This window comes from Telopea speciosissima, chromosome 1, assembly GCF_018873765.1.
Source record: "Telopea speciosissima isolate NSW1024214 ecotype Mountain lineage chromosome 1, Tspe_v1, whole genome shotgun sequence".
Classification (NCBI taxonomy): Eukaryota; Viridiplantae; Streptophyta; class Magnoliopsida; order Proteales; family Proteaceae; genus Telopea; species Telopea speciosissima.
The window spans coordinates 78,775,630-78,788,003 of record NC_057916.1 but is presented as its reverse complement, the minus strand read 5'-3'; the positions used below and the strand labels follow the sequence as shown (position 1 = coordinate 78,788,003).

The following is a 12,374-nucleotide window of genomic DNA, read 5'->3' as shown; positions in this document are numbered from 1 at the left end:
CTTCCTTCAACATTGTCAAGGCCTCCTTAACCAAACAGTGGAGAGCTCAAGGCACCTTGGATACTTACCTTCTCGAAAATGGAGTCTTCATCTTCAAGTTCTTCTCCGAAGATGCAAAAGCTCGAGCTCTGGACGGTGCCTCCGCCAATGGACCCCTTACATCCAGCTCCACAAGGTCCACCTCAGCTCTATTCCCTTGTGGGTCGCCCTTCCTGGCCTTCCTTTTCAGTACTGGAGCCCTGATTGCCTTAGCAGAATTGGTTCTATCCTGGGCTTCCCCCTGCACTCTGATGCTCACACCCGCCGCTTGGACCGGCTTTCTTTCGCTAGGCTGTGTATTGATATCTCTGCTGACAACCCTCCACCCTCCTCTATCTCTATTGTGGAAGAAGATGGGTTCTCCTTTGAACAGCCTGTCAAGTATGATTGGCTCCCACCCCACTGCACCCATTGCAAAATTTTTGGCCACTCCTCCATAGAATGCTCCGGCAAAAGTCAAAAAGTTGCATCTGAGGGTGAGCCGGCGACATCAACTCCTCTGCCTTCTCCCTCGGTTCCATCGTCGACCCCAGCAACTTCTCCGATGGAACCAGCAGGCCCCTTGGCTACTCAGGTTTATCCCTTGGTTCCATCGTTGACCCCAGCATCCTTTCCGATGGAACCAGCAGGCGCACTGTCTACTCAGGTTTCTCCCTTGGTTCCATCGTCGACCCCAACAACCTCTCCGATGGAACCAGTAGGCCCCTTGCCTTCTCAAGCTCCTCTCTCGGCTCCATCATCGACCCCAGATTCTCTTCCGATGGAAACTGCAAGCCCTGATTCCTTGTTGACCACAGTTTCTCTTCCGTCAAAATCTGCTGGCCCAACAGGATTGGTGAACCAGCCTAGGCGAGGAAGATCCTCTTCCCGTCGACGTTGTCGGAACAACAAAACGAGCCTCCATCGTGACCAGACACCGCCTCTCCTTGAGCCCTCGATTTCTGCTTCCGCCATTGACGCTGCCTTTGTCGTTGAGAAAGGCGTGGGGCAGACTGGCAATGCTACAGATATCCTTGAACACTCGCTTTCAACGCTTCACCAACCTCGGCCTGAAGATCCGTCGGACCTTGATATCTCCACCCTACCGGATTTGGCTAATGGCAGGCCTGCTTGTGTCTCTGCGAGTCCACCTGGACTGCAACCCTTGCCATTCGCGTGAAAGAGCTTCGGCTTTTCAACCAAGGTTTGACCCCCCACCCCCTTTGTCGTGCTTTAATCCCCCCTCCCCTGGTGTATTTACAACCTTACCCCCCATTTTACCTACCCCCACTCTGCCCCCCACACACTACCCCCCTCCACTTCACCCTCTTAGACCCGTTTCGCTTCAACCCACCCCCTACTTAGCCCATCTTCTCGGCCCATGTCAACACTTACATCCCCCACTTCCCCTTAGCCCTCTTTCTTAGACCACCCGAGGCCCATTACTCAGTCCAAATTCTTTTTCACTTATAACCTACCTATTATCCAACCTCCAGCCCACTTATATAAAAAATCCTACCACAATCCAAAACCCATTTCTGAGCCCATCCCCCCCATTACCCTCGGACTCTCTCCCTTAGACCAACTTGGCGCCCCTCAAACCCTCTCCCGGTCCACCTCTGTGCCCCCCACCTCTTCCTTGGAACCCCCTCGGTCTCCACCCCCCCTTCCTCTTCCCAGTTAGCCAGATCCGCTTGGTTCCACCCCTTTCTACCTGGGGTAGCATTGCCCCTACCCTCTAGTAGACCCCTCGTTGCTTGTCCTGCTGTTGCCTATGGCCGCAGGCGTCACAGGAGTACTCCTCCTAGGATTTCGGTGTACCCCCAATCCCCTTAGTCTCCATGTTTTCTGGCTTTATCTGGAATGTCCGAGGTCTTAACTCCTTGGCCAAGCACCTCGAGCTTCGATCCTTCATCAAATCCTCCAATTCTTCCTTTTGTGCCCTTCTTGAGACTCGTGTCCTTCAAGATAACGCATCCCGCATCGCTGCCTCAATTGCCCCTTCCTGGTCCTTCCTTTCCAATTATAACTACTCTCCGTCTGGCAAGATTTGGATTCTCTGGGACCCCTCCAAACTCAACATCTCCCTTCTCCACTCCTCTTCCCAATTTGCCCATCTCTGTCTTTCCTTTCATAACTCTACCTCGCCTTTCTTTATTACTGTGGTTTATGCGTGCAATCAGGCCTCGAACCATCTTTACCCTTCCAGGCTTTCTTCTTGCCTGTCTGATCTTTCTTCGGTCCAATTCAAGCTCCAGTCTGACCATCTTAACCCGGGTTTTGCCACTGAGAAAAAGAGTCTCTCCGAAGAACTCTCATCCCTCTCCCTGCTTGAGGAAAGTTTCCTACGTCATAAATCCCGTTCCAAGTGGCTAGAACTGGGAGATTCGAATTCTACTTACTTCTACCGCTCCCTCAAAGCCAGGCAGAATTTAAACTCCATCTCCCATCTTACTGCCGCTGATGGGACCTCCCTCACTTCTCCCACTGCTATTAAAGAGGCCGCCTCCTCCTTCTTCTCCTCCCTTTTCAACCCCTCCCTCCCCCCTGCCCCTATCCCGCCGGGGCTCATTAACAAATTCATCCCCCCTTCCCTCTCCGCCTCTCTCATTGCTATTCCCTCCGATGAGGAAATCTCTTTGGCTATCCACTCCCACAAGGCCAACAAAGCCCTTGACCCTGACGGCTTCAGCATGGGGCTTTTTCTCAGCCGTTGGGACTCTCTTAAAGGTGAGGTGTTCAAAGCCAACCGCAGTTTCTTCTTCAAGCCGAGTCAGCTGCCTCAGATCAACCAGACTTTCATTTGCCTTCTCCCCAAAAAAGATGGGGCTACTTCTTTGTCTGATTTTCGGCCCATATCCCTCTGCAACCTCATCTACAAATTCATTGCCAAGATCCTTGCCAATCGGATCAAGGCGGTCATTCCTTCCCTCGTCAGTCCCAACCAATCGGCCTTCATCTCAGGCCGAAGCATTGCGGACAACATTATTCTCTGCTCCGAGATTGTTAGAGGTTTCGACCGCAAATCTCACTCCCCTGTGGCTCTCCTGAAAATCGATCTTCACAAAACCTTTGACTTAATCCGTTGAGATTTCATCTGTGATGTTCTCTTTCTCATGGGGTTCCCCTCTGTCTTTGTCCGTTGGATTTTTGCCTGCATCTCTTCCCCCTCATTCTCTGTGCTTGTCAATGGCACCCCCGCAGGTTTCTTCCACTCCAAGGTTGGCATCCACCAAGGTTGCCCTCTCTCTCCTTTCCTCTTTTCCCTTGCCTTGGAGGTTCTCTCTAGGAGTCTCCAAGCTAAGACTGACCTCCATCTCATATCTCCCCTTCCCAAATGCAAGCACATCAATCTCTCCCACCTGGCCTTTGCAGACGATCTGATGATCTTTTCCAAGGCCTCCCACTCCTCCATCTCCGCCATTATGGACTCTCTTCACCTCTTTGAATCTCTCTGGCCTCCGTGTCAACCTCCTCAAATCCAAAATCTCTCTCTGGTATCCCAGATACTACCAAAGAGACCCTTCATCAGCTCACTGGCTTCTCCATTGGCACCCTTCCTGTCATCTACCTTGGCCTTCCCTTGATCTCTGCCAGACTCTCTAGCCACCATTGCACTCTTATGCTCGATAACATTCGCAAGTGCATCCAGCTTTGGAAAGGCAAGCTCCTCTCCTATGCTGGAAGACTCGAATGTATTCGTTCGGTCCTCCAAGCCTCTTACATCTACTGGACCGGTATCTTCAGAATCCCCAATTCTACCATAAGGGCCATTGAGCGCACCTTATGTGCATTCCTTTGGAAAGGGAAAGACACCCCCAGATTTCTCCACCCAGCCAGTTGGAAATCCATTTGTCTTCCTAAATCGGAGGGCGGTCTAGGCCTTCGTCGCATTTGTGATTCAAACACAGCGGGCATTCATAGACTCCTCTGGAAAATCTCTTCCCACCAAGATTCTATCTGGGTTTCTTGGGTCCAATCTTATCTCCTGAAGTCTGATTCCATTTAGACAGTCAAAACCCCTACTGACTCCTCTTGGATCTGGCGTAAGATTCTCTCTCTCCATCCCCTTACCCTCCAGGGTATCTCCTTCTCCATTGCTGATGGCACCTCCACCTCCCTCTGGCTTGACCCCTGGCACCCTCTGGGTATCCTTTACAACCTGCTTGGCCCCAGAGCAATCTATTCCTTTGGCCTCCCAAAGAATGCCAAGGTCTCCGCCCTCATATCCGCTGGTTCTTGGTCTCCTCCTCCTTCCCTTAATCCTACCATCACCTCTCAAATCTGGGCAACCCTTCCCCCCCTCCTGTCCAACACTCCCCACCATGTGGATTGGGTTATCTGGCTCCCCTCCCCCAATGGCCGATTCACCTCCTCCTCTACCTGGAACCTCTCTAGAGTCCCTAGCCCTCCTGTTCCCTGACATAACCTAGTCTGGTTCACTGGCCACTTACCCCGTCACAGCCTTACTGTTTGGAGAGCCCTCAGACTTTGTTTGCCTACTCAAGCCTTCCTCATCCACCGCACAATCCCAGTCCCCCCCTTTTGTAACCTTTGTTGGATTGGCCGAGAAGAAATCACCCATCTCTTCTTTGATTGCCCCTTCACCTCCACCATCTGGAACAAGGCCTTATCTTCTATCTGACCTCAGCATAGAACGACCCGTAGTTTTGACCGGGAATGGCTTTGGTTGCTCAAGAACTTTCTAGGGAACTCAATATGTGACACAACTGGGAAGCTTGTTTTTAGCGCTGCGATTCACCATATCTGGTTGGAAAGGAATATTAGGAGATGGACTTCCACATGTAGATCCTTCGACATGATTTGGAAAGCCATCTCCTCTGATTTTTCTTCCAAGCTTAGTTGTATCCGTCAGAAACAATGCAAGGACAACGCTAGAAACAGGCATATTTTGACTTTTTGGGGGCTTGATATTGCCCTTTTGAGGCCTCCCTCCTCTGTGTAGGCTGGCTGGCTGGCTGCCCCCCCCCCTTCTCTCTCCTCCCTATTTTCCTTTTTCTCTTGTATATTGGTTCCCTTTCCCTTCCCCCTCTTGGGGTTCGGTAATATATTCATTTACCAAAAAACAAAATTTATACGAAAGAACAAGTATTGCCACATAGCTTCGTAACAATTAGACATCACCCAAGTTGATAAGAAGCACTAGAAATAATGGCAATGATGCAGATAAACTTAGGGTTAGAAAGGAATTTATTTGATCTGGATAAAACACAGTATTGGGCTTATTTTTTTGGAAATAAGCCTTGGGTTAGGTTATATATGTGTTGAGCCTTTAATCTAATGAGTTTCTTTGTAATAGACCAATTTAATGGGCATAAATTATGGGTAGGAAGTAGGATTACGGGATTTACTTTACTAATTTAGTTTGAAATATTTTATTTCATTAAATAATTGTTATTTCCTTGGTTGTTAAGGTATGATAGAGTCCTGTATGAACAGAACTCTTATTCCTTTATTGGGTAGAGATTTAATCATGTGGGACACCTTACACCTATACTAACTGGTTAAGAAAGAGTTTTAGTTATAAGAGACATATATTCCTAATATGGATAGAGTTTCTTATTTTTCTCTTCTATTTCAAGTAACTTTCTGTTCCTTTTGCAAGGTACACTTTTAATTTTGTATATTGATGCAAGAGCCATAGAGCTCCATATGATTTTGCAATTGAATAAAATTGGCTTCCGTTGCCTCTATATTCCATGGGATTCAGAATGCTTGATTGGGGATGCAACAACCCTTAGTGAGATGTAAAGGATGGTTGATGGGACATCAGCCTAGTTCCAGGTGGGATGCTTGGTTCATATCTTTCTTCTATTCCTCCAGTCTTCTAAGTTTATCTATCATTGATTCATGTTAGAATTTTCTGGTTTCCTATTCAGTTCTTATTCTACTTGGTGAAATTCCAACTTCTCCCTTGTTTCCATCTGTGATTTCACATTTAGTAAGGGCGTATCCAGTGCATGAGGCTCCCGCAGAGAGGCTATTTCCAGACTCGAACCAGTGACCACTTGGTTACAATGAAGCAAGCTTACCGTTGCACCAAGGCCCGGCCTCCTGATTTCATATTTGGTAATTGGAAAGTATTGTAAAACCACCGCCCCCACCACGCTTTCAAATTTTGATTTTTGTGCTGATTTCTTAGAGTCCTACTTCTAGTTGGATTTCTAGTTCTACACTATTTTAAGATCAGATTTGATTTTCTGTTTTAAATTGGTATTCCTATATTATTGCTGAAGTCTATTGGTGTTTTAATACTCTTTTAATTAATGGTTTTAATCCCATAAGATCTGCCATCAATAGTCTCTTCTAAAATTTTGTTTTAAAGAATCATATCCTAATAGGAAAACTTTATAACTCCAGATCTGACCATTGGATTAGACTCATCTTTGAGGAGTTGATCTTGGCCATACTTTTGACCTTCGACCAGAATTTTAAATCCATCCGAGTTTCTGATTCATAGTTATCAAAATTCTCTTGAAACCTGGTTTCTAAACCTGTCACAGCGATTCTGGTTTCATTGGATTACTGAACCTAGTAATCTTAGGCTTCTAGAAATCCATCATTATTTCTTTGGGTTATTTTTGTAATTTAAATTTTATTTTTCTATTATTGTTAGTTGATTGGTTGTAAAGTTAGAGCTTGATTTAGAGTTTTTTTCAAGTTTTAGAGTCCAGTTAGAAGCTTCTTTTCTCTCCTCTTATATATGGATGTATCCCATTGATTTACAGATGGGGATAGCATAGAAGTTTATTTGGTACGTGGCTGTTGTCAGCTACTAGGTGAAGCTTTGGCTGCGACTGGTTCTCTCTCTTCCTCCCTCTCTGTTTGATTCAAGTCTGAGCACTAGTAATGTAGATCGAATCATAAAGAAGAAAAGTAACAAAACTTGTGGGGCCCAATATCGACAGTCGGCTTGGATGAGATGCTGCCAATGTTTGTAGGAATTATGTATTAGCATTATTGTTGAGTCAATAGCTAGAGTTTCTATTTTTCCAGCAAGTTCCTATTTTTAAGTTAGTTTCTTTCTTTTTTCAGTTTTATTGGCAGCCACGAAACCTCCCCACGCTATTGGGAGGTGCTAATTTTGTAATGACTATGTTAAGCATTATAAATAAAGAGAATGGGCTCCTATTGCCCATGATTTGGATGAATGAAAAACTTGTTTGTTAACCATGAATGCTGTGAGAGGAAGTAGTGTAGGAGAGAATCCTATGTGAGGTGAGAGACCTCAAGGTGAGATTCCCTGGTGAGAGTGAGAGGTTCGAACCACTATCCTTCTCTTCTATCCCCTGCTTCCCTGTTTTTCTTTTATTTTCAGTTTCTATTTTATATCCTACAATTGGTAACAGATCTTATTCAAAGTACTGTTATCATCTGTAAAAGGTTACAAGAGTCGAAGCACCTTACTGTTTAAGTGTACTCGTACTTTATATTGCTGATTTTCTTGCTGTAATTCACTGATTTATCACAAGTTGATCCTGCTGCAGAGTTGGGTTCCTAGTTGAATAGTTGGGGACTGGGTTCTACATTTTTTTTTCTTCTATTTGTTTTGCTCTTCTTATTTTTAGTTCTGAGCTGATACCATGTTGTCCAACCCCTTTTCAACCATCAATTTGTTATTATAACTCTTTCATTGTTGCTTGGTTTCCATTCCTACTTGGTATATAAGATTTTGAGTTCATGATGTATTGATCTTCTAGAAATCCATCATTATTTCTTTGGGTTATTTTTATAATTTAACATTAATTTTTCTATTTCTGTTAGTAGTCGATTAGATATAGAGTTAAGAGTTTGTCTCAGTTTTAGAGTCCAGTTAGGAGTCTTCTGTTTGTCTTCTCTTATATATGGATGTATCCCATTTACAGATGGAGAATTGGGGATTGAATAAAATTTTATTTCATGTGTGGCTGCTCACTGCTACTCGATGAAGCTTTGGCTGCCAACGGGTTATCTCTCTTCCTCCCTCTCTGTTCGATTCAGGTCTGAGCGCCCCTCCCATAAACTGAAGAACCTAATTCCTGCCCTGTTTTCTCATTTTTCCTGCAACTGACTATGTACTATTCCAGCCACATTAAAATATTTTTTTCTGGGCTGGGTGATTTCCACCCTAAAGTTTCAGTCCAATAGGAATCTATCTTGGTGAGTTCCCTCACCTGCAAACAAGTTTTACTGCTGGTTTGAGAAACCATAAGGAAGAAGAAGACACACACTTCTGGTATTTGAAGATAAATCCAGCACTTGAAAATTATACAAAAGTCCTCTTTATCTGAAGTTGTTTCTGCTTTACTCCTTTTTCCTGAAATACCAGCATAGTTATGATTCAGTCCCAATTCCTGTTTGTGATGCAGATAGGTCACCTAAAGGGCTTATTTTATTGGAAATAAACCTTGAGTTGGACTATGTAGGTGTTGGGCCTTTAATCCCATGGGTTTTCTTTGTAATGGGCCACTTTAATGGGCCTAAAATATCGATATAAAGTAGGACAACAGGATTTACTTCATTAATTTAGTTAAGAGTCCTGCTTTGAGTCAGTTTCTTTCATTATTATAGTTTCCTAGACAGTTTATGTTACCTTATTAGTTAAGGATTGGGTTAGGCACTTAGGCCTTTCCTTTTTAGTGTTTGAATTTGTTTTTGAGTCTTCTATATAAGTTTGTAAGGGGCTACAACCTTGTACACGAATTTGATCAACGAAATTGAGGAAAAAAAACATAGCTTTATGCTTTGCTCTATGAGAAAATATGATGAGAGACCAAACTACGGTGAGAGGCTGTGAATGAGAGACCCGAGTTTGAAAGACTACCCTACCTTCTTCTTCGCTTCTTCGATTGCTTGTTTTTTATTTTATTGTTCAGAAATTTCCTGCAAATCTGAGAACCGATCGAAGTATTTACTGTTGCTGGACCTGAATTTTGTGATCCTCTTGTGGACTGGTTATCACTTGTGACTGGTCTACATTAGTTTGTTTCCCAAAAGAGGTTCTAACTGTTCTGAATATTTACAAAACTGCCACTACTCATTCAATTTGAGTTATTTGTCACTTGTAAGCCAGTAGCAATCCAAACTTCAGGGGTTCAGAGCCTGGGATTGCATCAATTGGTAGCAACAACTAATATTTTCGACAACAATAAAGAAATCAGTCATATGCCATGCTGACATCAGTTGTTAAATCTATCCCAGCCTACCTGCTTCTTTTTTGTTATTTTATTTTATTTTTTTGGGGTGGAGGGGGGTTGGGGGGAGAGAAAAAAACACTTGTCTCTACGTATCAATGCTTACCTTCATTAGATGTTCCAGTTTACCAGATTGATGGCTGAAGCAATACATATTCCTGTAATGTAAAAAGGGAGTGTGATTTTGCTGCAGTATACAAGAAGGAATAACCAAGTGAAATAAAAAAGAATGATAAAAAATATATATTACAAGTTTCAACATATAAACCTCTCAATTATGAGAGTGACTATAAATGTAGCCACATGTCCATAAGGAGCATGTATAAGATTGTTAAGTTGAAATGTACAGACAACATTTAGGTGATCTACTACTGAATCAAACAATAACCTCACACCAAGGGATGAGCATAAGCACAATGCATTGGCAAAATGGCTTGAAAATTTCCACAATTAATCTTAGATATTGAAAATTGGGGCCAAATTTCCCTACATTTTAGAGGGGGGAAATAAAATGGAGGGGTTTCCAGAGAAAAATCGATGCAACACTTAGTGTTAGAGAAGACAACATTGAACCCTTGATTTCAGCCATGTTGTCACCAAGTGACCATATCCAAATCACTGAATGAAAAGAGGACACTATGTACCGGTTGGGTGTCAAATTTTCAATCATATGGTCCACCATCTGTTGCACTCCCTTTTTTCTCTTTTTAGGTGAATTCTGTTGTGGACCTCAGCGCAACGGTGAGGTTGCTCCATTGCGATTCGAGTCAGGAAACAGCCTCTCTGCGAAGCAGAGGTAAGGCTGTGTACATTACGACGCTGACCGCACTGGGTATGCCCTTTTTTTCCTGTTGCATTCCTTTGGTTCTTCAGCAGTCTAAAAGTTCCAACAAAGAGGGGTTCTTACCCATTTTCTTTAGCTTTATTTGGACACATGGAAAGGTTTGTGTGGACCAAATTTGGCATTTTAACAAGGAAGGCCAGTACCTACCATGTGGCAGACATTGCTCGAAACTCATGATTGAATGCAACATCTAAGGTGATGCATCCAAACTACAAAACATTCCTAATTTCAATAAAATTCAGCAGTGCATCACCCAAATCTTGAAAATCTCAAAATAACAATGATAATTTGCTACTATCCATAACAAAATGGGAAAGACCAAATGCAATGCAAAACCCCAGAAATGGCATTTTTTGGACAATACCTGTCCTCACCCACACAATAAATCCATTCCCCTTTTGGTGATAAACAGGCTGCAACAAAATCTCCACCTTCTCGCTTACCAGATGAGAAGCTCTTCACAACCTTCACCAAAACATTCAGAAACCATTGTGAGGGTTTAACATGCCAAAAACAGCAATCAAAGGTTGATGAAAGAAAAGTTTACTGATGAGTAATACACCTAACTAGTCTTAACATAACCAAAAACCAAAATAATTTCAAATGGAAAAATATGCTAGGATGGTAGGGCCCATAGGAGAATGAAACTTCCATCTGTCCATGTATTGAAGTGATGACAATTCCACTTAAGAATCCAAGTAGCACAAGTTTCAAAAAGCTGCATAATTGTCGTCTTTTCCATATCTAGTCACCACTCACCAACGCGTTGCCTTTTAGGCAAAAGAAGAATTTTCATCTTCCCAGGAGTCATGCTAACTCAACTTTGCTCAAAGTCAAAGTCATTGTAATAATGATATAACCAAAAAAAAAAAAGTTACTGTAATAGTTCAAGACCAACCTTTAAACAATCTGAAGTGCACTTGCCAAGGTTTTAAGTCTCTTAATGTATCCGCCGATACGTATCTTATTTTTAGGGTACCGATACGATACGACACGGTACCTAAAAAAAGTATAACTATATAGGGTTGATACGTGACCCAATATGGTTCATACTGATCGATACACTTGATACATCTCTGATAAACTACATTTTACATATTACTTATTTATAGTGTTTTATGCATCAAAATTGTATTTTGCATGTATCCTAAACATTTCTATGTGTATCTTGCATCTCTTCGATACGATGCGATACGTCTCTTAAAATCACCCTTCCGATACAATACCCAATACCGATACTTTAAACCTTGGTACTTGCCTGTGTTGCACATAGAAACATAAGCTCTGTGGGAATAACACATTAAAAGGAAGAGGGGAAAAAACAGGGTCGAAGTAATATTGGGTTGAGAGTAGGTACCTGCCCCTGAAGTGTCATGAGGTATATTGAAGATGTCTTGTTACAGACTATTATGAGATCTGTCTGTTTTGGGAAAAGATGAACAGAATTCACAGATGCATCACCTCCCTAACAGTCCGAAAAGAAATGTCTGACAGTTAGCTTCAAGAAACTAATATAGGAAGAATAAAATACAAACAACCTGTCAGGAAATGAACTTCTAGGAAATGCACATTTATTAACAGAAAAAAAATACCCGTAAAGGAGGTGGTGGTTTGAATGTCTGTAAACAGTCTGTGGTCTTCACGTCCCATACCTGAAACAAGCACAATGCAATCATTCACTGTACACAAGGAAAGAACTTTGGAGAACATGCAACCAGAATGAGGGTCCTTATATGAGCAACAATTGTCTATGACATTTTGTATCCATCACAACTTGCCACATCAGAACCATAGGTGGGTCCATGTGATGCAGGTCAAAGGTCCTTAAAGATGTACAAAAGATGACAAAAGAGTCTAAATCAACTCAAGAGTCAACCCAGAAACTCAACTAAGTAACAGCTGAGTTGACTCAGTTATGACTAATGAACTCTGGACCTGGTTCAACCACTTTTGGTGCAGAAGTGAACCAGCAACAGTCCCCCATTGAGGGATATCTTTTTAGCATTCTATTTGTTTTGCTTTGCTTTAATCAGTTACTTGTACTAGTTGTACTAGAGTTCCACTTTGTTATGAGTTTTGCTTTAATCAGTTACTTGTACTAGTTGTACTCAAGTTCCACTTTGTTATGAGTTTTGCTTTAATCAGTTACTTGTACTAGTTGTACTAGAGTTCCACTTTGTGAGACCTCTATCCTATCTATTTTTATCCCTTTTATTATGAGTTTAGAATGGTTGGAACTCTAAAACAGTGGCTAACAATTTAGGAGTTCCTATTCTGATTTTGTTTTGCTTTTTAAGTTTTTTTTTTTTTTTTTAAAT

The 12,374-nt window shown here is 42.6% G+C and overlaps 1 protein-coding gene across 1 annotated transcript in view; it reads right to left on the bottom strand.

Moving 5' to 3' along the window:
* LOC122657813 (suppressor of mec-8 and unc-52 protein homolog 1-like) overlaps positions 1–12,374 on the bottom strand; it is a 42,746-nt gene that overhangs the window by 3,186 nt on the left and 27,186 nt on the right. The window contains exons 12-15 of the mRNA XM_043852608.1: positions 11,649–11,708; positions 11,414–11,521; positions 10,421–10,521; positions 9,319–9,370 (exon numbers count right to left, since the gene is read on the bottom strand). Of these exons, the coding sequence (XP_043708543.1) occupies positions 9,319–9,370; positions 10,421–10,521; positions 11,414–11,521; positions 11,649–11,708 (321 nt within the window). The remainder of the gene's footprint in view (positions 1–9,318; positions 9,371–10,420; positions 10,522–11,413; positions 11,522–11,648; positions 11,709–12,374) is intronic.